At 38.1% G+C, this 27,080-nt stretch overlaps 1 protein-coding gene across 28 annotated transcripts in view; it reads right to left on the reverse strand.

Annotated features, from left to right (window-relative positions):
- Positions 1–27,080, reverse strand: part of LOC105465538 (triadin) — a 408,157-nt gene that overhangs the window by 321,171 nt on the left and 59,906 nt on the right. For all 28 annotated transcript variants that reach the window (XR_011623327.1, XR_011623326.1, XM_071096392.1 and 25 more), the window contains exons 2-4: positions 23,812–24,021; positions 2,566–2,724; positions 1,454–1,486 (exon numbers count right to left, since the gene is read on the reverse strand). Coding sequence is in view for 26 of the 28 variants with exons in the window: in XM_071096392.1 (XP_070952493.1) it covers positions 1,454–1,486; positions 2,566–2,724; positions 23,812–24,021 (402 nt within the window). In the remaining 2 variants the exon portion in view is untranslated. The remainder of the gene's footprint in view (positions 1–1,453; positions 1,487–2,565; positions 2,725–23,811; positions 24,022–27,080) is intronic.

Raw genomic sequence — 27,080 nt, forward strand, 5'->3', positions numbered from 1 at the left:
CTTCCTTTCTCCTCACAGAGCTTTATAAACATTTTCATTTCTGGATGCCTTTGCCACAGTTGAGTTTGACTGGCTTAGCTCTTTTTTGCTGCATGAGTTACAAATCCAAAGTTTCTAATTTAACATACACTAAATGGATTTTACCCCAGATAGTGTGAGGTACTCATCATTTTCTCGGGGAAGGCTGAAACTGTAAGTTTGGATCCCGCTGTTTGAATCCACAGTAGGTATTAGGAGAGAGCAACAGAAGCCAGGGTTATCTTCCTGGGTAAGTACCTTCGACAGCCTGCCCATGTGTAGCAGTGACAAAACATTGCAATTGTTTAAAATCTGGCTTAAATATTGGCTCTTTTCTCACAACAAATGTACCTCAGGATGTACTATCTGCTCCCCAGTGGAACTTCCATGAAGTTCCTACCCCTGCCTGTCAAAATTCCTGCGCTTCTGAAATTCCTGCCCCACTGCTGTCCTCCTTTGTCTGAGGTTTATCATTCTCTTCATTCAGGTTGTGACCACCTCACTCAGTCACCTTATCTATTCCTGCAAGGAATTCCTCCACAGCACATCCAGGCACATCCGGGTGACTCCACTCCATAACAGTGACATATCACACATACTGACTGGATACGCCTTTGCCTCCTAGACTGTTATGTCCCTCACCATCTTGTTGTCCTGGCCCACGGTCATCACCTAACTTGCAAAATAATGATGGCAAGAAAATAAGAAGGAAAAGAATAAGAATAAAAATTTAAAATCAATACATCTGATCATGGTGAGAATAAATCATGGGTGTCATCATTTTCTGGGCTATTTCTTTTTTTTTTTTTTTTTTTTTTTTTTTTTTTTTTGAGACGGAGTCTCGCTTTGTCACCCAGGCTGGAGTGCAGTGGCGCGATCTCGGCTCACTGCAAGCTCCGCCTCCCGGGTTCACGCCATTCTCCTGCCTCAGCCTCCGAGTAGCTAGGACTACAGGCGCCGCCACCTCGCCCGGCTAGTTTTTTGTATTTTTAGTGGAGACGGGGATTTCACCGTGTTAGCCAGGATGGTCTCGATCTCCTGACCTCGTGATCCACCCGCCTCGGCCTCCCAAAGTGCTGGGATTACAGGCGTGAGCCACCGCGCTCGGCTTTCTGGGCTATTTCTAAGGCTACAGAATTCTCCCCTCATTCCTCAAATTCCAGCTCATATTGGTCTGTATATAAATGAATCCCACAAATCTACTGAAGAAGGTATTTTAAAAATAATCATCAGAAAAATAGTGAGACCACCTTCATTGGAAAAGAAATTGAGTATATTTTTTTACTGACTATAAATCTTGACCTAATTATTAAACAAAACCTTCATATTAAAATAAATTAAGCCTACAACTCAAGTAAAATATATCTGAACCATGCTGAAAATTGATATTACCATAAGAGAAAAAGAATTATTATCAAAAGTGAGAACAACAAACCTTTTTTTCTCAAGGGAGGCTCCTCTACTTCTCCTAGACCAAGATTGAAACAAAAAATTAGAAAATATTTTAACATAGAATAAGACATCATTATTTCCCCCTTTCTTTGTTCATTTAAAAAAACTATTAGTTTTAACAATCATAGTCTTTACATTACTTTGCTTCCCAAATTCCAGTTTTTAAGTATAAACTTTGTTTATATACATTTATATAAGATTGTTTCATTTTTATGAATTCAATAAAATTATGGCAGTGATCCAAATTATACATTATAGGTTATAAATCATGTTAATTTCAATTCTCTATTGTTCGTCTTGTACTCTTACTGGGGCCAAAACAAATATAAATTCAGGAAAAGTTATAAAAGTACTCTAATAATAAAAGCATTCCTGGTAGTCAAGGCTGAATACATGATTTCTGATGACTAAGACTGACCCTAAAAAATGTTATCTAATAGATGGAATCATAATGCTTTGTTTTTTTCATACGCATTCAATGGCAGTTTTTATGTGGTTTGAGTTGGCTATTTCCTTTTATTCATTAATATATATAAGAGAGCACATAGGTTAGTTGCATAATTGTTAGGACATTTAGAATGTGCCCTTCTATTCTACACCACCATTTGGTTCATTAAATTTACTCTTTTGATTGTACTTTTAGTAAGATTGCTTTCTGCTATTTGACTATAAACATGACACATGTGTATAAAACACTTACATGTATTTTTAGTTTTACTGTTTTTATTTTAATCTTCCTAGAGATAAACTTGAAAAATAACTACTATTTTTTCCAAAGAATCATATAAATGTGAGTTCGTATTGTGGTTTTATAGTAGTGCATAATGAGACTCTCTTTGCTGTAATGCTACATTAATATCAGCATTTAATGTTGACATCTTTACCATACTGTCAGATAAGCTATAAGATAAAAATCAAATAAAGACCAATTTACTGTGTTTGGCAGCCTGTTGATACGCTTTTAGCAGTGAGAAGTGTATACATTTTGTTTTAGCTTGACCCAAGGGCTCATTTGAATGTAAACTGAGGCAAGCCACTATAATACATATCTAATATTGGTCCTAGCAGTTAGATATATCTCTATGTTCTTTGTACCTTTATCAGTGTCTTCGTCACCATCATCTTCTTCATCAGCTTCAGATGAGATTATGTCGGATAACAAAGAAAAGAAGCCATAGATCCAGTCCGTGGTTTCCTCCACAGCATCATGTACAAGTTTTAAAGGATCCGAGCCAATCTTGGCAATAGAGCTTGCTAAAAGTAATTTAAAAAAAAAAAAAAAGAAAGAAAGAAAAAAATTGCAATCATTTCCAAAGAACTTAAGAAAAGCTGTTTTTACTGATTTGTTCTTTTGACACAATGAATATGTCAATTTCAACATTCTAAATATCTCCTGGCTACAATTTCTTGCTCAGAAATAGAAACTTTATCTTGCTATAATATACATGCATGCCAAGAAAGAAAATGCCCTTGGGAAGTTTATAATCCAAATAAGAGTTAACACAGGAAAAAAATTAGGCGTGAATTAAAATAATGTGTATTTATGTTACCCAGATTGCAAATAAACGCTGTGTTACGGATGTTCAGGAATGGAAGAAATCATTTCGGCCCATATTGTATGGGACAGCATTATAGAAAAGATGACTCTGTAAGTTTTCAGACAAATAACAAGTTCTGCAAGTTGACTAAGGTAGTTGTGGCAAAATTAAGACTGATAGGCCCATTTATTCTAATTTGTGATACCACAGGAAGAATCTGGAGTAGTCAAGTTAGTGATCATATCAAGCTCTAGTTGGAATAGATTGTATTTATCTGTTAGTCATCCCTGTACATTAAATTAAAAAGTATTCGAACTGCTAGTAACTTCAATGGATAGAATCTATAAGTCTTCCCTTTTCTATGTCCTAGGAGATATAAAATGTTTGTGAAATGAAAGATTGAATCATAAAATGTGCAAGTAAATGATTAGGAATTTCCAAAATTTTGTTTTTCCAATCATATGAAAACTGCTCTGAAGAGGCAAGCATAGCCTTTAGGATGTGATTACAGAGGTGATCTATCTAGAAATATGGTATAAATTACCTCTGATTTTTTATCCATCTGTAATTAAATTTTAGAGCTATGTTTTCCTTAATTTTAAAAACTATTTTAGCTTTTCAGAGATTCTTCTCTGTTTGACATATTTAAGAGATGAAAATTATATCAATATATTATATTATCTAAAGGTTAAGTACATAAAATTAGACTTTTACTCTGATTGACATAGGAAGTCATTGGAAGATTTGAGCAGAAAGATGAAGTGATTTGACTTCCTTTGCTGTGTTGAAGATTGAAAGGGTGCCAGGCTGGAATCAGGAAGATAAATATGAAGCCAACTGAAATAATCCAAGAGAAAGATGATGGTGATTTCTATCAGGGTGGTAACAGTGTGTGTGGTGAGACGCAATCAGATTCTGAATGTATTTCAAAGAAAGAATTAATAGTAGATGCTTCCAGTGTGGTTGTGATGTGACAGAAAGAAATTCAGGATAACTTCTAGGTTTTTGGTGTGAGAAACTGGAAGGAAGGAAATGCCCTGAGCTGGGGGAGGACTGGAGAGAAACAAGATTCTTGTTGGGTGCGAGTGGGGTTGGGAGTAGAAAAGTAGCTGAGTTTTAGACTTTCAAAATTTGAGTTGCCTATTAGATACTTACATCAAGATGTAGACATTTGTATAATGCAATGTGATGTAGAAAAGAGGAGTTCTACCTGAAAACAGAAACTTAAGAATCCAACAGAAGACAGAAGGTATCAAAGCCATTAACAATGAGTGAGATCACCAAGGAAGTTGACCCAGAAACACTTAAACAAATGTCAGGGAGATAAGTCAGAGAGATAGGAAGAAGGCTGCAATGGATTCTGAGGGGACATGATGGAGAGAGTGACAGGCAGAGCAGGAGTGAGCGAGAGAGAGAGGAAGAAGGAAGCAAGAAGGTGTAATTCAGTAGAGGCAGTGAGTATATTTTTCTGTCTATGACAGAGATTGAGTAATACTAGAAGAGGAAATAGGATCATAGTGAGTTTTTCTGTTTTTACCACTGTTCAAATAGGAAGAATGTACCATGGTTTATACTGATGGGAAGATCTCATAGAGACGGGAAAATTATATGAAAGAGAGTATTTCTGGGGACATTTTTTAATTTTTAATTTTATATTCCATTCTGAGGGATTTGTGGAGCACACAGACCATTCAGTGACCCCCGGTATAAAATGCTGCTCTCTGGGAAGCCTGTCTCCATGATTCATTGATAACGTATTTTCACTCTTTGCACCCCATTTTACTACATTCCTGAGTGTTTCGTGTGAGCAAGAAATGGCCATTTGAATGGTGAGATTAAACCTTAGACAAAGGAAATGAAATATAATTTTATAATTGCAATTGAGGATTTTAAAAGAATCATATGTAAGGAACTGGATTGTTCTGGCACCATTAAAGGCATTTTTAGCACTGGTATATTTTATACCTAATGGAAAAATCTGCAAATGAGATTTTTATGATGAGAATAGATTGAGACTATTTCTCCATTTCCCTTCTTTCTAAGTGTTAACTGAAGAGCTTAACAATAAAATCCAACAAAATTGAAATCAGTTTAATTATGCTTATGCTTAAATGCACTATATGTACTTTGCAGACATATATATATTGCCTGGCTCTAAAATAGTCAAAGCAGGCTATTTTTATGAAGTTATCATTGCTAGCTTGAGATCAGCTTCTGATTTTCTGATTTTCAGCCATGTGGACCACTTTTTCCGAAACCTAAATACACACACACACACACACACACACACACACACACACACACACACACACACTTAAATAAGACAGTAGTCCTGAAGTTGATTCTTATTATCTCTTTCAGACCTCACATCCAAATTCAGATCATATCAATGGAAAAAAAAATTATTCAATGCAAACTAAAAATTTTATTGATGTCTTTTTTTAAGGAGATACTTAGGTAATTTTACTTTCTTAGCTTTCATGTTTCCCTAAGTTTAATTGCATACATGACAGTGATGATCATCTTAAAAATAATAGTCAGACACCATTATAAAAACTTTACATGTATTAACTTACATTTTCTTCTCAATAACCCAGTGACGTAGGTATATTATTTTCTACCTTTTTGTAAAACATAGGAAAACTAAGGCACAGATAATTTAAATAAGATGCCTCAGGTTACATAGCTAGTAAGTGATGGAGCCACATTTTACACCCATTTTAGGTCACCAAAACAAGATTCTTAACTATTGTGCTATACGCTGTCAAAACAAAAAGCATAAAATCACAATTGATTCTAGGGTCACGTTTGGGATGGGGAGATTTTAGAAGGGGTTTTCTTGCTCTTAAAAGGAAGAACAAAGACTTTACTGCATGGGAAAAAAAAGCTTGCAGCTGCTGCAGTCATCTTGTAACCATGAGAACAGTAGCTGGCTCTTTGAGAAAGGCAAGGACTAAAACTGGGAAAAAAAAAAAAAAAAGAGTCCACGATGACATTGCTAAGGCCTTGAAGTATCCAATGTTGAAATCACCCTACCTTCAGCACTTCTGTTATATGAGATAAGAAATGTTTCTCAGTGTTCAAGTCATTCTTAATTGTATCCAAGTTTTCTTACAGAAAAATATACCACTGAATGCCAGGAAAACTGCTTTAGGTTACTTGTGGTCACTAATTGGATTCTTGGCACTGATGAAAGAGTGCCAAGAGAGACAAGAGAGGCCAAGAAAAGTTTAAAGTTAAATAAGATTTTTGTTTGTCCTCTGGTTTTGAAGCTAAGCTATGCACATAAACTTAAGTTTCTAAATGGGACTATACAAGAAAAATAATCATTTTCTCAGCTTCCCTTCTAAAAAATCAAGTCCATAGTTTCACTGTTATCTTTGGCCATCAGTCTCAGAGTCTGTAGGTAATATTTGACCCTTCTTTATTTTTCATATCCTGAGAAACATCAGCAAACAATGGTTACAAGCTTGGGCTCTGAGTTCAGACTGATAGCATTCAAGTTCAAGCTTCCTACCCAGTGCTGTGCCAACTATACTGAAACAAAAGAAGAAACAGTAATAATCATTCTTCCTTTATTTAAAATGTTGATATTTTCGTCATCATAGATTTTTGCATTAATTTTGAAAATTTAAATTCTGCATGAAAATATTATTTATTTCAATTTTTGAGTGTTTTGGAGGACTCCAATTTTGCACCCATGGTACTTTGCTCCCTTTTCTCTAGTCCTGGTACTTCCCCAACCTATTAGCTCTATGATATTGAGAAGACTAACTTTTGCCACATCTATAAAAGTTAGCAATGCCTTGCTTTTCCAAAGTCACTATTCTAAATCAAGACCTCAACCCTCTAGTGCCTGTTATTCCTGTATTCAACCTCTCTGTACTCCAATTTGTAACATATTCAGTTAGTGGGAAAAAGGATAAAGTACTCCGTGCTTCCATTTGCTGAACCATAAAATGACAATAAAAATAAGACTGCATAAGGATCTTATGCGTAATACATGAGATAATATAGACACTTCAAATGGTACAATGCCTGGTAATTAGTAAACATCAATGTGAAGAAATAAGCAAGATTGTCTGTTGAATGACCAAAAGTTCTTCTGAGCTTGCTAGCCGGAACTAATAGCTTCCCCTCCCCTCAACAAGGAGGCCTGTGTATCATCTCAATTTCTCCCAAAGTCTTCAAGTGCTACACAACTGGTGTTTCCAGTATTTCCTGATGCACTTGGCACCTAAACTCCGACTGCACAGCACTCAAACTCAAATGATTAACCCCAACCTTAATGCTACCCTTATGCTTTCCTTCAAAGGAAAGAACAGCTAAGAGGTGGAGTCTCTAGATTTGCCCATCTGCATCTGTCTGAGCCACTCCACAGGAAGGCAAGAAAACAAGGGTCCCAGGAATCTTCTGCCCTTCTGCCCATGACTCTGCTTGCACCAGATGACACTTATTGGTGTTCACTGAAGCACAGTATACATAAACTTTTTGGTGTAAAGCATGTGTATTTGTCCGTTTTCACACTGCTGATAAAGAGACACCCGAGACTGGGTAATTTATAAAGATAAAGAGTTATAATGGACTCACAGTTCCACGTTGCTGAGGAGGCCTCACAGTCATGATGGAAGGTGAAAGGCATATCTTATATGGCAGCCAGCAAGAGAAAATGAGAGCCAAGTGAAAGGGGAAAGCCCTTATAAAACCATAACATCTCGGGAGACTTATTCACTACCACAAGAACAGTATGGGGGAAACTGCCCCCTGTGATTCAATTATCTCCCACTGGGTCCCTCCCACAACATGTGGGAATTATGGGAGCTATAATTCAAGATGATATTTGGGTGGGGCACTACCAAACGATATCAGCATATAGGGCAGAACATATGATTTAATAAATGTTAGATAATTATCAGTTTAAATTTCATGATCGTTTAACTCAAACATACAACAACACTCCATAAATGCAGGTTGCTGTAAATATTAGCATGAGATCACTTAGTCACTGTGCCCTCATAGCCAAGCTTGGTAAGGTCCATGAAATCCAAAGACTGTTTTCATTGGAACTCATGAAAGAACTAATGCTTGCCCCTCACCTCCCAGAAAATATTCAGATCCAAATATTTGGAACTAAATTGAGGTAAGGGTTTTTTATAATGTAATGAATGCTACCCAAACCAGGAACAAGTAAACTTGGTATGTGTTGCTGTATGTACCTTCTGTATGGTAGTACTCAGTATGAGGTTGGCTAAACAAAACACAGATTTCTCTTTTACAACAATTATTGAGCACTGATTATGTACAATATTCTAAGTGTAATATATAATTGATATCTAGGTGGTTCTAATTTTGGTATGTGAGGAAACTTATTTCAAAATACATAGAGATAATTTTCTAGACCTAAAGAAATAATTTTAAATGACTAGTTTTAAAAACTAGTTTTTAGTTAAGAAAAATTTTAGTAAATTATGTGTCATTTAATATGCCCCGAGTTACATGTCATTTTTTGCTTAAATTCCTGTGAAATTACTTAGTCTTTGTCTTGAAGGTAAACAAATTTCCTCAACTTTCCCAGTGCCAAATGAAACTTCAGATGTGTTTCCTCATTCTCAACCCACAGCCTCAGATGAGAAGAAAGGAAAAACAGATAGGAAAACAAAACAAAAATGTTTTTTTAAAATCTGAAGTGGTGGGTCGGTATAAGCATAAAACAATGCTGTCTCCACTAAGTTAATAGGTTTCTTAGACTCAGAAATGTAGCTCAGAGAATACAAAGGCTTATGAAACAGTTTGGGCTCAAGGTCTGGCATTCTTTGTAATAGTCAACTATTTCCTAAGGATGTAGGGTAGAAATGCTAATTTAATTTATTTCTAAGCAGAATTCATTGGAAACAAAAAGCATTCATAGTGAATTTAATAGTCTTCTGAGACTTTGGGTCCTGGAGTTTCCAGCATCAACAATACTAGGCACAGGTATTTATGAATAAACAAAAATATGTGCCCATACATTCACAGTGAAATTTGGTGTCTTCATTGACTTGATGTTTACTCAAGACGTTGTACTTTAGAGCTTTTTAAGTCCAAACAATTTCTCATAAATTAGGCCACTTGTCCTCGGTATGTTTGGTTGACTTCGATGATGTTAGAACTGCCATTTTTAATTACTGTCATCACAGGGGAAGGGGTTTCAACCTCTTAGAGCCAAATGCCTTTTTTTCTCCCATGAATTTATTGCTTTCTTATTTTCTGTTTTATTTCAAATTGAAAGTAAAGACAAAATTAGAGACAAGTAAAACATCCAAAAACGTTTATTGCAACACCTTTATTCCTCTGTATTTAACCCCTAAGATGAGTTTATATCCTGCCAGTGGAGGTTTCTAAATGTATAGTACCGGAATTACACATTTTCCTATTATTTTTTCTTGAAAAATGCAGGAAGGATGGCTATATTTGTATAAATTGCTTCAGTTCCAGAAGCAACACTTGATATTTGGCATCTGATAAGCCACTTTTGTTGTAACCAAAATAGTAATAATTTATGGTCCTAAAACCATGTTTTAAAAATAGATTTTCCACACAGAAGCATTTTAAGAGAGGCTCATTTTTTGAGATCCTCTTTTTATATTCACTTATATTGACTCTTTAAAATTATTTATACTAAAGGATTAATTCAGGAAGACCTGGCTAACTGATAGCAATTTGAGAGGAACAAACGTAAAAATAATAATGAAACTCAGAGGTGGAAGCCAATGAAAATTGAATCCAGTTACTGTGCTATATTCTTTGCATTTGATAATTTTGTTTACAGTATATACAATCCTCACATGGACAAAAATGCAGAATAAAAGCTATGCTGTAAAATTTTCTTGAAACTAAATATGTACATTAAAATGAATTTTTTATTTAACACTTTATGATTTAGCAAGATATAGAAATATTGAATAATTTGATTTCAGAGTGAGTAATCAGATTGTGAAGTAAGTTATGAGATGCTTCAATGCAGCACCTTTCAGATGCTTTTGTAAAGCACTGATTATGTACAATATTCATAAAGTACGAGGAAACCTCATTTTCATATATTTAAATGCCTTACTTTAAAAATAAGTGAATATTTTGCTATTGCCATACTCAGGAATAAATGTTCTATCTTAAAAATAGAACATTTAAATAGTTGTATACAGTCATCTGAACAATAAATCAAAATTATGTAAGCGATTTAACTTCAAAATTAAGTGTCTGAATAGATTTTCATTCAGTGAGATTTTTAACATAGAGACCATATACATAGATTGAAATTATCTGGAGTCTCTTTACTCTCAATGAACACTCCTCAAAACATGATGACATTAAAAGTTGAGTTAATACAAACACCACATGTTCTCACTCATAGGTGTGAATTGAACAATGAGAACGTTGTGCACATGTACTCTAGAACTTAAAGTATAATAAAAAAAAGTGGGTAAATAAAATACCCATGGTGCTTCTAATATTAACCTCACTTGGAGGATTGATTTTACAAAAATTCTAATTGCAATATAATTGTTTCCTCTTTTTTCCTGTTCAGTCTCTCTTTCCTCCTCTTTCTCTTCATCCTCCTCCTCTTCCTTCTTCCTTCTTTCTTCTTCTTTTTTCTTTTCTCTCTCTCTCTAACTCTCTCTCTCTCTCCTTATGACTTCTGGATAATACCAATATTAGACTAAAATGACGAGTCTGTCCCTCTCCTTTAGTGAGTTCTATGATCTAAATGTCTATGCCCCCACAAAAATCCATATGTTGACATCCAAATGCCAAACTGATAGTGTCAGTCCTCTGAGCCCAGGCTAAGCCATCACATCCCATGTGACCTGCACATACACATCCAGATGGCCAGTTCCTGCCTTAACTGATGACATTCTACCACAAAAGAAGTGAAAATGTCCGGTCCCTGCCTTAACTGATGACATTACCTTGTGAAATTCCTTCTCCTGGCTCATCCTGGCTCGAAAGCTCCCCCACTGAGCACCTCATGACCCCCACCCCTGCCCACCAGAGAACAACCGCCCTTTGACTATAATTTTCCTTTTCCTACCCAAATCTTATAAAATGGCCCCACCCCATCTGCCTTCGCTGACTCTCTTTTCGGACTCAGCCCGCCTCCACCCAGGTGAAATAAACAGCCTTGTTGCTCACACAAAGCCTGTTTGGTGGTCTCTTCACATGGACGTGAGTGAAATGTGAAATTTGGTGCTGTGACTCAGATCGGGGACCTCCCTTGAGATCAATCCCCTATCCTGCTACTGTTTGCTCCGTGAGAAAGATCCATCTACGACCTCTGGTCTTCAGACTAACCAGCCCAAGGAACATCTCACCAATTTTAAATCGGGTAAGCAGCCTCTTTTTACTCTCTTCTCCAACTTCTCTTACTATCCCTCAACCTCTTTCTCCTTTCAATCTTGGCGCCACACTCCAATCTCTCCCTTCTCTTAATTTCAGTTCCTTTCCTTTTCTGGTAGAGACAAAGGAGACGCGTTTTATCCGTGGACTCAAAACTCTGGCGCCGATCACGGACTCAGGAGGACAGTCTTCCCTTGATGTTTAATCACGAGGGGACACCTGCTTGATTATTCACCCACGTTTCAGAGGTGTCTGACCACGCAGGGACGCCTGCCTTCGTCCTTCACCCTTAGCGTCAAGCACCGCTTTTCTGGGGGCAAGCACCCCCAACCCCTTCTCTCTGTGTCTCTACCCCTTCTCCACTTTCCTGGGGGGTAAGCACCCTCCACCCCTTGTCTCCGTGCCTCTAATCTCTCTTTCCTCTGGACTTGCCTCCTTCACTATGGGCAACTTTCCACCCTCCATTCCTCCCTCTTCTCCCTTAGCCTTTGTTCTCAAAGACTTAAAACCTCTTCAGCTCACATCTGACCTAAAACCTAAATGCCTTATTTTCTTCTTCAATGCCACTTGACCCCAATACAAACTAGACAGTTGTTCTAACTAGCCAGAAAATGGCACTTTCGGTTTTTCCATCCTACAAGACCTAAATAATTCTTGTCATAAAATGGGCAAGCGGTCTGAGGTGCCCGACATACAGGCATTCTTTTACACATCAGTCCCTCCCTAGTCTCTGTTCCCAATGCAACTCTTCCCAAATCTTCCTTCTTTCCCTCCTGCCTGTCCCCTCAGTCCCAACCCCAAGCATCTCTGAGTCTTTCCTCTTTCCAATCTTCCTTTTATACAGACCCATCTGACCTCTCCCCTTCTCCCCAGGCTGCTCATCGCCAGGCCAAGCTAGGTGTCAATTCTTCCTCAGCCTCTGCTCCTATACCCTATAATCCTTTTATCACCTCCCCTCCTCACACCTGATCCAGCTTACAGTTTTGTTCCATGACTAGCCCTCCCCCACCTGCCCAGCAATTTCCTCTTAAAAAGGTGGCTGGAGCTAAAGGCACAATCAAGGTTAATGCTCCTTTTTCTTTATCCCAAATCAGTTAGTGTTTACGCTCTTTTTCATCAAATATGAAAAACCCAGCCCAGTTCATGGCTCGTTTGGCAGCAACTCCGAGATGCTTTACAGCCCTAGACCCTAAAAGGTCAATGGGCTGTCTTAATATACATTTTATTACCCAATCTGCTCCCAAAATTAAATAAAACTCCAAAAATTAAATTCCAGCCCTCAAACCCCACAACAGGACTTAATTAACCTTGCCTTCAAGCAATGCGTTTCTGAGTTGCAATTCCTTGCCTCCACTGTGAGACAAACCTCAGCCACATCTCCAGCACACAAGAGCTCCAAATGCCTGAACCACAGCTGCCAGGGGTTCCTCCAGAACCTCCTCCCCCAGGAGCTTGCTTATAAGTGCCAGAAATCTGGCCACTGGGCCAAGGAATGCCCGCAGCCCAGGACTCCTTCTAAGCCATGTCCCATCTGTGCAGGACCCCACTGGAAATCGGACTGTCCAACTCACCCGGCAACCATTCCCAGAGCCCCTGGAACTCTGGCCCAAGGCTCTCAGACTCCTTCCCAGATCTTCTTGGCTTAGCAGCTGAAGATTGACACGGCCCGATTGCCTCGGAAGCCCCATGGACCATCACAGATGCTTTGAGTAACTCTCACAGTGGAGAGTAAGTCCGTCCCCTTCTTAATCAATACGGAGGCTACCCACTCCACATTACCTTCTTTTCAAGGGCCTCTTTCCCTTGTCTCCATAACTGTTGTGGGTATGGATGGTCAGGCTTCTAAACCTCTTAAAACTCCCCTACTCTGGTGCCAACTTGGACAACATTCTTTTCTGCACTCTTTTTTTAGTTATCCCCACCTGCCCAGTTCCTTTATTAGGCCGAGACATTTTAACCAAATTATCTGCTTCCCTGACTATTCTTGGACTATAGCCACATCTCATTGCCACCCTTCTTCCCAACCCAAAGCCCCCTTGGCATCTTCCCCTTGTATCTCCCCACCTTAAACCACAAGTATAGGACACCTCTACTCCCTCCTTGGTGACTGATCATGCCCCTCTTACCATCCCATTAATACCTAATCACCCTTACCCTGCTCAATGTCAATATCCCATCCCACAGTATGCTTTAAAAGGATAAACACCTGTTATCACTCACCTGCTACAGCATGGCCTTTTAAAGCCTATAAATTCCCCTTACAATTCCCCCATTTTACCTGTCCTAAAACTGAACAAGTCTTACAGGTTAGTTCAGGATCTGCACCTTATCAACCAAATTGTTTTGCCTGTCCACCTCATGGTGCCAAACCATATACTCTCCTCAATACCTGCATCCACAACCCATTATTCTGTTCTGGATCTCAAACATGCTTTCTTTACTATTCCTTTGCACCCTTCATCCCAACCTCTCTTCACTTTCAGTTGGACTGACCCTGACACCCATCAGGCTCAGCAAATTACCTGGGCTGTACTGCTGCAAATCTTCACAGACAGCCCCCATTACTTCAATCAAGTCAGAATTCTTACACAAAGAGCCAGGACCACACCCTGTAGCCTTTCTGTCCAAACAATTTGACCTTACTGTTTTAACCTAGCCCTCATGTCTGTGTACAGTGGCTGCCACTGCTTTAATACTTTTAGAGGACCTCAAAATCACCAACTATGCTCAACTCACTCTCTACAGTTCTCATAACTTCCAAAATCTATTTTCTTCCTCACACCTGACGCATATACTTTCTGCTCCCCCCACCAACTACCTCTCAGCAAGCCAAACTCATTGCCTTAACTAGGGACTTCACTCTTGCAAAGGGACTACATGTCAGTATTTATACTGACTAAATATGCCTTCCATATCCTGCACCACCATGCTGTTATATGGGCAGAAAGAAATTTCCTCACCATGCAAGGGTCCTCCATCATTAATGCCTCTTTAATAAAAAATGCTTCTCAAAGCCGATTTACTTCCAAAGGAAGCTGTAGTCATTCAGCGCAAAGGCCATCAAAAGGCTTCAGATCCCATCACTCAGGACAATGCCTATGCTGATAAGGTAGCTAAAAAAGCAGCCATCAAAAGGCATTAGATCCCATCATCAGGACAATGCTTATGCTGATAAGGTAACTAAAAAACCAGCTAGCGTTTCAACTACTAGCCCTCATGGCAGCTTTTCTCCTTCTCATCTGGTCACTCCCCCACTGAAACTTCCACCTATCAATCTCTTCCCACATAAGGCAAATGGTTCTTGGACCAAGGGAAGTATCCCGTTCCACCCTCAGAGGCCCATTCTATTCTGTCATCATTTAATAACCTCTTCCATGTAGGTTACAAGCCGCTAGTCTGCCTCTTAGAACCTCTCATTTCCTTTCCATCGTGGAAATCTATCCTCAAGGAAATCACTTCTCAGGCCTTCTCCCTTCCCTACACACCAAACTTGGGGATTTGTCCCTGCCCAGGACTGGCAAACTGACTTTACTCACATGCCCCGGAGTCAGAAAACTAAAATACCTCTTGGTCTGGGTAGACACTTTCACTGGATGGGCAGAGGCCTTTCCCACAGGGTCTGAGAAGGCCACCGTGGTCATTTCTTCCCTTCTGTCGGACATAATTCCTTGGTTTGGCCTTCCCACCTCCATACAGTCCAATAGTGAACCAGCCTTTATTAGTCAAATCACCCAAGCAGTTTTTCAGGCTCTTGGAATTCAGTGAAACGTTAATACACCTCACCGTCCTCAATCTTCAGGAAAGGCAGAATGAACTAATGGTCTTTTAAAAACACACCTCACCAAGCTCAGCCACCAACTTAAAAAGGACTGGACAATACTTTTACCGCTTTCCCTTCTCAGAATTCAGGCCTGTCCTCAGAATGCTACAGGGTATAGCCCATTTGAGCTCCTGTATGGACATTCCTTTTTATTAGGCCCCAGTCTCATTCCAGACACCAGCCCAATTTGAACTGCACCCCAAAAACTTGGATAGAGCCTAAAAACTCACCAACCAAGCAAGTAATGATGCTGAACCACCTTGGGCACTCTCTAATTGGATGTCCTGGGTTCTCCCAATTCTTAATCCTTTAATACCTGTTTTTCTCCTTCTCTTATTCCATTTAGTTTTTCAATTCATACAAAACTGTATCCCAGCCATCACCAATAATTCTATATGACAAATGTTTCTTCTAACAACCCCACAATATCACCCCTTACCACAAAATCTTCCTTCAGCTTAATCTCCCTCACTCTAGGTTCCCACACCGCCCCTAATCCTGCTTGAAGCAGCCCTGGGAAACATCGCCTATTATCTCTCCATACCACCCCCCAAAAAATTGTCGCCACCCCAATACTTTACCACTATTTTGCTTTATATTTCTTATTAATATAAGAAGACAGGAATGTCAGGCCTCTGAGCCCGAGCTAAGCCATCATATCCCTTGTGGCCTGCACATACACATCCAGATGGCCAGTTCCTGCCTTAACTGATGACATTCTACCACAAAAGAAGTGAAAATGCCCGGTCCCTGCCTTAACTGATGACATTACCTTGTGAAATTCCTTCTCCTGGCTCATCCTGGCTCATCCTGGCTCGAAAGCTCCCCCACTGAGCACCTCATGACCCCCACCCCTGCCCACCAGAGAACAACCGCCCTTTGACTATAATTTTCCTTTAACTACCCAAATCTTATAAAATGGCCCCACCCCATCTGCCTTCGCTGACTCTCTTTTCAGACTCAGCCTGCCTGCACCCAGGTGAAATAAACAGCCTTGTTGCTCACACAAAGCCTGTTTGGTGGTCTCTTCACAGGGATGTGAGTGAACTGTGCAAGACAGTTTTTGGAGTTGTGGCCTTTGGAGGCAATTAGGTCCTGAAGGGCAGAGCCCTCACAAACAGAATTAGTGCCCTTATAAAAGAGGCCTAACAGAGCTCACCCCTTCCACGATGTGAGGACACAGCAAGAAGCCTATGAGCTAGAAAGTAGGCTCTCACCAGATAGCAAAACTGCTAGCAATTTGATCTGGAATTTCCCAGCCTCTAGAATTGTGAGAAATAAATGTCTGTTTATAAGCTATCCAGTTTATGGCATTTTGTTATATCAGCAAAAGAGACTAAGAGAGTGAGACACATGCAAAAAAATAAAATAAAATAAAGGGTAGGATGCAAAACTCCTGAAGTACATTGGATTCTAAAAGATAAAATCCATTTGATTTGCAATTTTGAAAAAATAAAATACTTGCATCTGCAAGTATTGTTGGATATTTAGATGCTTTTAAACCAAAGGAAAAGCTAAGATCCTGATTTAAAAGCACTTTTGGTGAGCTAATTGTTTTATTGACTGCAGAAGGAAATGACTGTCACTTTGCTAATCTACATTTGAATAGTCATATTGTAGCTCCAATCCTTGCTTTTCAATATCTGAGGCATGGGCATTTTCCCTCTGCTTTAAAAAACTTTCTCAATTGAAATTTTTCCACACTCATCTTTACTATTAACTTAGTTCAGTAGTTTAGAAATGTGCACTTGTGTGGGACCTAATGAAATTAAACGCAAGCATCCCCAGTTACAATTATGTGGTTATCTCAGTATATCATAGTTTATGGTAATGTAAAACTAAATTACTCTTGTTGTTACTCAACTGTTACTTCTTGAGGCAAAAGGAACATTACTGAATGCAAATAGATGTGTATTTCACCTCTCTTACTCAATATGACCCCAATCAACCAACCTTTTTACCAGCAAAATTGTGTGACAGATGTTTAAACCTGGAATATTTCCAGCTAACTGGGGCTAGACCTATGTCAAATAACGGGCACTTTATATTTCAAAGCAAAATTAAGAAATATCTCAGGCTTCTTTTACCCCTGTCAAGTATCCACATGAAAATTAGGGCATCATATTATACTTTTATTAATAAATATAAATAAAAGGTGTGACTATTGAATTTGCTTTTCTCTTCTTATAAAAATCCATGTTAAATGTAAACGAGATTTGAATCTATGCATATAATAAGAAATGGGAACACATGGTTTTTGTAGGTTTATAGATTTCCATAGATTTGTTTCCAAGCTAAGATTCAACAGAAATAATTTTCTGGTAGCATAAAAGTCAAAATATTTTACTACTCCAGTTGGATGATTTACTTAGATCACTGTATTATAAATTTATAAGATTAGTGGAGAGGAGATACTACAGCAATTAACATATTCTGACTAATTATTTAATACATATTTGTTTAATGAAGTTGAGGTTTCATTTTGGAAACTTTGTTTTTTGTGGGCTTTTATTTTATTTTTATTTATTTTTATTTATTTATTTATTTATTTTGAGATAGGGTCTCACTCTGTCACCTAGGCTTGAGTGCAGTGGCACAATCTCAACTCAGTACAACCTCCGCCTCCTGGGCTCAAGTGATTCTCCCATCTCAGACTGTTGCCTTTATTGAAACAATAATAAAAACAATATCTGGTTTTACCACAATTTCAAAAGAGAATTTTAAGACTAAAAATGTAGGCACAATATAGTCTAAGAATTAAGAACACTTCTTAAAAATGAATACATTTTTCTTTATCTTTTTCCTCATTTCGTGAAGAATCAATACACTTTCTATTAGAGTCTGAGAAATATTGAATTATAGAACTCTTTGTTTCCTTCAGGTACTCATAGACAGACTGAAGTTGGGTAGTAAAATGCATCTTTTTAGGTGTAATGACCAAGAGAACCAAAGAGGCCTGGGGCAGTGAGCAGAAAATATGGGATTTGAGATAAGACTTGAATCAGAATAAGAAACACACAAAATGTGCTTCTTGAAAACTCAGTACACATGAGAGTTGATAGAGTCCTAAATGTTGCATTTAGTATTTCAGTCTTCCACGTTTCCTAAAAAGTAATAACATATTTGTGTGTGTGTGTGTGTGTGTGTGTGTGTGTGTGTGTGTGTGTGTGTAAAAAATTAAATGTTAAATTTGTACTTTCTGACTGACTTTGGGCCTTCCCTAAATGATTTTACTCTGCTAAACTCATAGCCTGACAAACAGTGCACCTGCTTAACTGGGCTAAGTGCCAAGAAAAGAAAAAAAGTCAGGAAAATTAATTTCCAAGAGCAGTAGATAAATGGCACACCTCATTAGAAAATCTATTTAAAAGGCACATCAGGAGATGTCTGCAAGACTTTTCATAAGAAATTGATGGTTCCTACCATTATGTCCTTGCTGGCTCTCTTCTCAGATTACGGATCTTACTTCCTGGTAATAAGATTCAAATTCAAGTTACGTTTAATGAGTCTCTCCTATGTGCCAGGCACGTATGTTTTACATAGATTATTGTATTTAATTCTTACAATATTGGTTTGAAATAAGTATATTTTGTGGAATGCTTGCAAAAATTACCAAATGTGCTTTGAGACATGCTGGTACAACCATATAACGGTGTTTTCCTCTTATGGATGAGGACGCTAATGAATGATGATCCTTGTTCTTAGGAAGGAGGAGATTTACCACACTCTATTGCTGTGCATTCTGACCTTGAGGAAAATCATCAACATCCACTAATACCTTAGTTTGTAGTCATTTCTTTATAAATCCTATTTGTTTGCACTGCTGATTGTTTAGTGAGAAAGTTGTCACTTCATAAATAAAGCAAAAGAAATTTGTAAGAAATTTCAACCAAAGCCTACAAATTCTGGCCCCAAAAGATCAGAATACATGATCAAGACACCCCTTCATTTTCTGAGAGGGTGGTCTCTCTGGCTGAGTCTGCGGAAGCTTGGAGGGAAGAACTCCAGTAGCCTTTGTAACTCTCTAGCCTCAATTACTAAGAGAGCAATGTTCCTCTGTCCCCCCATCCCCCTACTTAGGGTTTCCAAAGACATTCTTCTTTGAGGAGAGAACTAAAGTCAATGTGGATAACAGAGCGATCATACGTCTTGGTTTGTGTCTGATGTCCTGAGGTAAATCTTAATCGCTCTCCATTTCACTCTCACAAGTATCCTCTTTCAGCTGTTAGATGATATTGTTGTCCTATATGAAGATTTTGTACACTGTCAAAGCGCTAAGCTGGAACTATCGTCCCAGAATTCCCTTATATGTATGTTTTCAGGTAACAGTTGGAGACAAGACATTTTTGCAAGTTTTGGAAGGCACAAATGTGGCAATAATGAAGCCATTATTTATTGTCTGAAGTTGGTGTAGGGCAGGTGCTTTTGCAGCTCACACTCATGATCCCAAAGAGTCTAGCTGCCCTTGTTGTGTGGCAACAGCCGCCACATCTCCAGCTCGCACTGGGCTGGTTCCTTCGGCATCTCCAAATCCTGGCCAGGTGCACGTGCAATTCCGTGGGGGAAAGGCATCAATTTATCCTGCAGCTCATCCGCATAATTGTAATTTGTGGTGGTGAGAGACAAACAAGTCTTCCAGTTTGTTCTTGTCAGTTTCAGTTTGTCCCAATTCCCTCCCATTCTATTCATCTTCCCTTCCCAGTTTCCACCGTGACTACTTTCCACTCAACACCAGATGCATTGCAACAGCCTTACATAGATTAATCAGCTACCATGATTCATAAACGGTATAATAAACCCTTATTCTATGTAATTCAGAGTAGCTTTCAGCTATTGTGTCAAACATTGACAGATATACATAGTATTGTTTGAATATTATTTGGATGTTATACTAAGTAAGAAATGTGGTGTAGGTGAAATATCTTTCCCAGTCTGTTTATTTGGTGCCCTAAAATTTGTCTCATTTGATAAAAAGAATCAAAGTCAAGAATTTTGCAGAATACAAAGCAAGATGTTATCCCTATTTCAGGGGTAAGAAAATGTAAGTTCCTAGACATGTTAGTTTGTGGGTTCATAGAGCTGAACAATGAACCCAAATCATCTAAATGATGCACAAATAAAAGCCAATTCTGCATGTCCCCCACTAGTAGCAAATATATGCATAAATCAGACAGAATTCGGAAAATAGGGATTTGTAAATGTTGCCCAGAAGAGAATTGTTCTTCTCAATCCAGTACAGTATGTGCTTATGAAAACAGATTTTCACTTTTCTGTGAACAACCTTTTCATGGCTTCACAGCATTTACCTACTTTTCTAAACTTCCAGAGAGTAACTGACAGCTGCCCTGACTTTCTGACCTTCAAGATCATTTCCAGCTTATTTCTTTCCCCACTAGCCTTGTTTTGTAAATACTAACAATCACATATTTAAAAGATTATCAGATAGTATAAAAGATTCATCATGATAATACTAATCCCTAGCAAAAGTTTGAATTGTGTCTATCAAAATTAACATTAAATATGATAGTATAATTTACATTTTGAAGCTGTTGTTGAAACCATAATTTATATAGTTCTTTCATTTTTATAATACACATATTTCAAGAATTGCATATAAATCAAATATTTGTAAAGTTAGCAATGTACAAATGTACTACAGAAATTATCATTGAAACGAATTTGTTCTTATTTTATAAAATGCACAACTACCTATAATTAGATTTTTAGATTAGATTACTTAAATATAAGGCATATTTATAGTTCACAGTAGAGCTTCCATTGGAGCGCTGCAATTAAATTCTATGGGCAATGCCTATGTTACTAGCATTTCATCTGATAGGGAAATACTTCAGTCAATGCAAGCTCAAGGGAAATGAAATTTTGTAGAGTAAGGTAACCAAGTGTCTTTTACTTAAAACTCTAGGTCATACTTTACATTATAGACATTTCAACCGTGTATATTTTAAGAGCCTCTATTACACAGTAAACTATATATTGCCTATTTACGTTAAGCCTGCAGACATGCAGAGTGCAAGAGGAATGCCCCAATGAGGAATCTGTGTGGTTGGATCCTCCAAACACACATTTCCCTTCTGCACTGTCCTAGTAGAGGTTCTCTGTTCCGGCTCTGACACTGCAACAAGCGTCTGCCTGGGCACCCAGGCTTTCCCATACATTCTCTGAAATCTAGATGGAGGCTGCCAAGCCTCTTTAACTCTTGCACTCTGCATGGCTGCAGGCTTAACATCACATGAAAGCCACAAAGGCTTATGGCTTGTGCCCTCTGGAGCGGGAGCCTGATCTGCACCTGTGGCCTTTTAAGCCACAGCTGGACCCAGAGCATCCAGTATATAGGCAGCACTCTTCTGAGGCTGGCCAGGGTAGTGGGGCCCTAAGCCTGACCCAGGAAACCCTTCTTACCTCCTAGACCTCTGGGCCTATGGTGGAAAAGCCTGCTGCAAAGGTCTCTGAAATGCTTTCAAGGCCCTTTTCCCATCTTCTTGGCTATCAGCACGTGGCTTCTTTTTAGTTATGCACATTTCTCTAGCAAGTGGTTTCTCCACAGCCTGCTTGAATTCCTCTCAAAAAACGCTGTTTCTTTCTTTGTCACATGACTAGGCTGCAAATTTTCCAAATTTTTATAGTCTACATCCTCTTTAAAGATAAGTTCCACTTTAAGTCATTTCTTTTTGTTCTCACATCTTTGAATAGGTTGTTAGTTAGAGGCAGCCAGACTACATCTTAAATGTTTTGCTGCTTAGATATTTCTTCCAGCAGATACACTAGGTCATTACTCTCAGGTCCATACTTCTACAGATCCCTAGGGCATGAACAGAATGCAGCCAAGATCTTTGCTAAGGCATAACGTGCATCACCTTTGATCCAGTCTCCAGTACATTCCTTATTTTCATCTGAGACCTCGTCAGCGTGTACTTCATTGTTCATATCACTATCAGCATTTTGATCTCAACCATTTAACCAGTCACTAAGAAGTTTCAATCTTTCCTTCCTCTTCCTATCTTCTGAGCAATCCAAACTCTTTGAACCTCTGCCCATTACCCAGTTCCAAAGTTTCTCCACATTTTCTGGTATCTTTATAGCAATACCCCACTACTGTTGTCAATTTTCTGTATTAAGCTGTTCTTGCATTGCTATAAAGAAATACTTAAGACTGGGTAATTTATAAACAAAAGAGGTTTAATTGGCTCACAGTTATGCAGGCTGTACAGGAAGAATGATGTTGGTGTCTTGGATTCTGGGAGGACTTCAGGAAGCTTGCAATAATAGTAGAAGGAGAAGAGGGAGGAGCAGGCATGTCATATGGTCAGAGAAGAAGCAAGAGGCAGAGAGTGGAAGGGGAAGGTGCCACACACTTAAATAACCAGATCTCATGAGAACTCACTATTGTGAGGACAGCACCAAGGGGACAGCACCAAACCATTCACTAAAAAATTCATCCCCATGATCCAGTCACCTCCTGCCAGGCCCATGTCCAACACTGGGGATTATAATTCATCATGAGATTTGAGGGGACACATATCCAAACTATAACACACCTTTATGCCAATAAACCCAAATAAAAGAGTTCTATATTTTCATGATTTTATATTGTATTTCTTCTTGACATCTCTGGCATAGCCATTTCCTGACACAAAGAGTAAACATTTGATAAATAATTGTTGAATGAGTAAAATTCCATAATGAGAAATAGGAGAACCCTGACTATATAGAATACAATTAATAGTATTTATATAGTTTTTATAGTATTATAGTATTAATAGTTTATATAGTGTCTGGGTCCTACACATTCTCCTCCTGTTGGAGAAAGAAAAAAGGGGAGGGGAGAGTACATATGAGAGAACACATTAAAAGATTAATGAAATGTTTCTGCTTATGGTAAAAAAAGTAATAAGAATAAATTAACTCATCAATAGTCATTTAACATTTACTGAGCACTTGGCTGATTCCTTTCCTTAAGGAGCTCACAGTCAATAGAGGGTGTCATATGTGAAAATAGATAAATACAGTTTAAAATATGTAAAATATCACTGAGCAAAAAATGAACAATTACATGTAATTTTGTGAAAAACTCTCTTTATTTTCAGGAACTCGAAATAGGATGGCTTGCTGGGAGAAGCAAAGAGTTTGTCTGGCAAGTACACTTAGGACCAGATGACAGCGGGGCTTAAAAATGCTTTAAAATATTTTCCATTTGTCCAAAAGTTTTTTGATTGGTTTGGTTTTATATTGCCAAGTGTAAAACCTACAAATTATTCCTTATTAATGCTTGATAAAGTACCAGTTCCAAATGAAATCTTCACCCAAGCTTTTTAACTATTATCTTTATGAACTGCAACATTCAGCCTTTGTTCAGCTCTTACAAATAAGGATATCAATTTCATTGGAAATCAGTAAGTACCCCAGACACAGAAAGAGAACAGGAGGAAAAGGAGAAGAATGAAACAGATTTCAGTGATCCTTAAGCACATTTGTGAGGTGCTTTCTTTCTCACACTAAGATGAAAGAGAAACCAAACAAGAACTGGAGGGGACACTGTTTCTTTCCATTTGAATTAATTTTAATTTTAAAGCCAAATTTCATGGATCTTACCTGAAAAGTTTTTGTAATCCACTAAATCAAACATAACCACGGCAACTGCTGACCACGTGATTATCAGGGCAATGACCAGAAGCCAGGCTGCAGGAGAGCTGAACGTGGTCACTATGTCTTCTGTGACTGTCCTCTTCAGTACTTTTCCAGGGGATTTGGGCACAGATCCATTTTTGCTGTCTATCACAGTTGTGGTTGTAGATGCATTTCCTAATCAAACATTCAGAAAGGAAAATATAATTTAGAAATTCACGTTAAATATTGATGAAAAGAAGCACTGACTATATGAGTGTTGAACCTGTTCATACCACTTTCTAGAACAGACACAACTCCTTAGTGGCAGGACAAAGCCTTCCTGCCCACTAGCGCATTATTTTCTCCTCAGCATTTCCTGTTCACCCTAAAACTCCTGTGCTCATACAATCAGCATTTCTCATCTCCCAAGTCCTCTGAGGGAGAATCAACACAAGTGATAAAACGGTTCAACTGGATAAAACTTCTTCCGAATATCTTTTATTTTATTTTTTTGAGACAGAGTCTCACTCTGTCGCCCAGGCTGGCGTGCAGTGGCTAGATCTCAGCTCACTGCAAGCTCCGCCTCCCAGGTTTACGCCATTCTCCTGCCTCAGCCTCCCGAGTAGCTGGGACTACAGGCGCCCGCCACCACGCCCAGCTAGTTTTTGTATTTTTTAGTAGAGACGGGGTTTCACCGGGTTAGCCAGGATGGTCTTGATCTCCTGACCTTGTGATCCGCCCGTCTTGGCCTCCCAAAGTGCTGGGATTACAGACTTGAGCCATCGCGCCTGGCCTCGAATATTTTAACTTAATTGCATAATTGACCCATCTAGTGAGGTCATCTAATGAGGTCATTCATGTTTTTGTGTTTGTTTGTTTGTTTGTTTGTAGGGGCACAGAAGATCTAAGAGAATGATCTTAGAAAATCTTACTATATCCAGTAACTCTTATATTCCTGATTTTAAGAGTCCACATGTTCATGAGAGAAAATTCAAAAAATATAAAAATAAAATAAATAGATAAGTAGATAGACAGTTTTAATCTCACCACCCGGAAATAACCACTGTTAATATTTTGCACCTATATTTCTGTACATACATATAATATATAAATATGATTTATCTGGTTTTGACAAGTCATTAGCACATTGTCTTTTACTTTTATACTAGGCAATATATCAGAACTGTGTTTTATTGCCATTATGTATTTCTCAAAATACCATTTAAGTGGCTTCATGACATGTAATTTCATGGCTGTGCATAATTTAATCAAAAAGCTTTCTTCTGTGGGACAGGGCAGAAATTTTCTCAGCACATATTGTTATTTATTTCTTAAGGACAAAGTCCTAAATATAGAATTCCAGGGACAAATAACATAATCGCTTTTATAGCTTTGAGAATACACGCACATATTTGAATGCTAGTATCTTTTGAAAATAGTGTATGCCAGTAGTTGTATTACCTTATCCTTGACAATACTATTAGTGATGTTCAAAATTTTTGCAATGACATAAGAGAAGATTTGGGTTTTATTTATTTATTTATTTATTTATTTTTTTTTTTTTTGAGACGGAGTCTCACGCTGTTGCCCAGGCTGGAGTGCAGTGGCGCGATCTCGGCTCACTGCAAGCTCCGCCTCCTGGGTTCACGCCATTCTCCTGCCTCAGCCTCCTGAGTAGCTAGGACTACAGGCGCCCGCCACCGTGCCCGGCTAATTTTTTGTATTTTTAGTAGAGACGGGGTTTCACTGTGGTCTCGATCTCCTGACCTTGTGATCCGCCCGCCTCGGCCTCCCAAAGTGCTGGGATTACAGGCTTGAGCCACCGCGCCCGGCCAAGATTTGGGTTTTATTTGCAACTATTCAATTAGTAGGAATGAGCTATTTATATATTTATTTTTCCTTGGTATTTCTTTTCTTGTGAGTTTTTCCTCCATTTTTCTGTAAACCTCCTTTTAGTGGTTTATAAAATTGCATACGTACACATATACATAAGATAGTAACACTTTAATATTTATGTGGCTTTTTTTGATGACTCTTTACCTTTTATTTTAATGCTATTTTTATATACAGAACATACATCTAATAATGTTGTAGCTCATTCTTCTTCTATAAAATTGATACTACCTTATGGCTAGAAAGCCTCCTGGATGGAGACAAGACATGTCTGATTATCTTGGCCACTCTTGACTCACAGAAAGTTAAATCTAGAAGTAACTTAGAGATCATCTGAAACAACTATTTCATGTTACATTTAAGAACAATTGAAGACCTAGCAGAAAATTAAAGTGATGTTCATAGCACTTAAAATCCCAAATTACACAGATGTGAAGTAAGTAATTGAATATTTAAGGAAAAACAAAATTCTACCAATCCAAATATTTTTGCCAAAAGCACAGTTAAAAAACATATTTTGGGGGGGATTAAAATGTAGACCACATTATCTATAATAATTTAAGAATTACATGCCAAGAAAGAAAACTTTGATTCAATATAAAATACATGATTACATTTTTTCAATTTTACTATTTATCTCAAAATTGCAACATTTCTGTGTGATGGATACATAAGAAAATCTAAATTTTCAAATTTCTTTAACATTTTTCATAAAGTAAATTTTACCCAACTGGAAAGAGTTGCTGTAGTTTCTCTTAGAATGTGTCCAATAATAATTGGAAGATTTTAGCCTTTGTGATCTTTGAAGTCAGGGTGGAATTAAAGTGCTTCTTTCTATCAGTCTCTTGCTCTACCATCAGAACTCTTCCTTTCAGGTATGTCTAGCTTTTTCATGGAAACAGTCAAGCAAAATGTTATGCTTTGGGCATTATAGATAAGAGATTGGAATTAACTCCTGGCTTCTCTCTGCATTACCCACGTGGCTAGAAGGTCACTCTACACTACATCTCTGAGTGAGAAGCATCTATATCTGATGAGTGAGATTGGTAAGACTAAATTTGCAGGTGTATGATGCTGGAGAAATAACTCACGCAAACTGTTTGACACATTTCCTGGTACATGGTAGTCATTTAATAAGTGACAATGCAACAACTACTGAACTACATCATAATCATTATTATCATCACCACTATATTCATTTATTACATCATCACCTTCATTGCTATCAGCACAACTGTGACTCTTAATACAACTACAAATGTCACTCTAAGAAATGGCCTGAAAGGCAGGATTAACCTCAGAAACAAAGGTGGAAGCACCAGCTCTTCAATAGATGCAGGCATTTGTTTCCATTTAATAAG

This window comes from Macaca nemestrina, chromosome 5, assembly GCF_043159975.1.
Source record: "Macaca nemestrina isolate mMacNem1 chromosome 5, mMacNem.hap1, whole genome shotgun sequence".
Classification (NCBI taxonomy): Eukaryota; Metazoa; Chordata; class Mammalia; order Primates; family Cercopithecidae; genus Macaca; species Macaca nemestrina.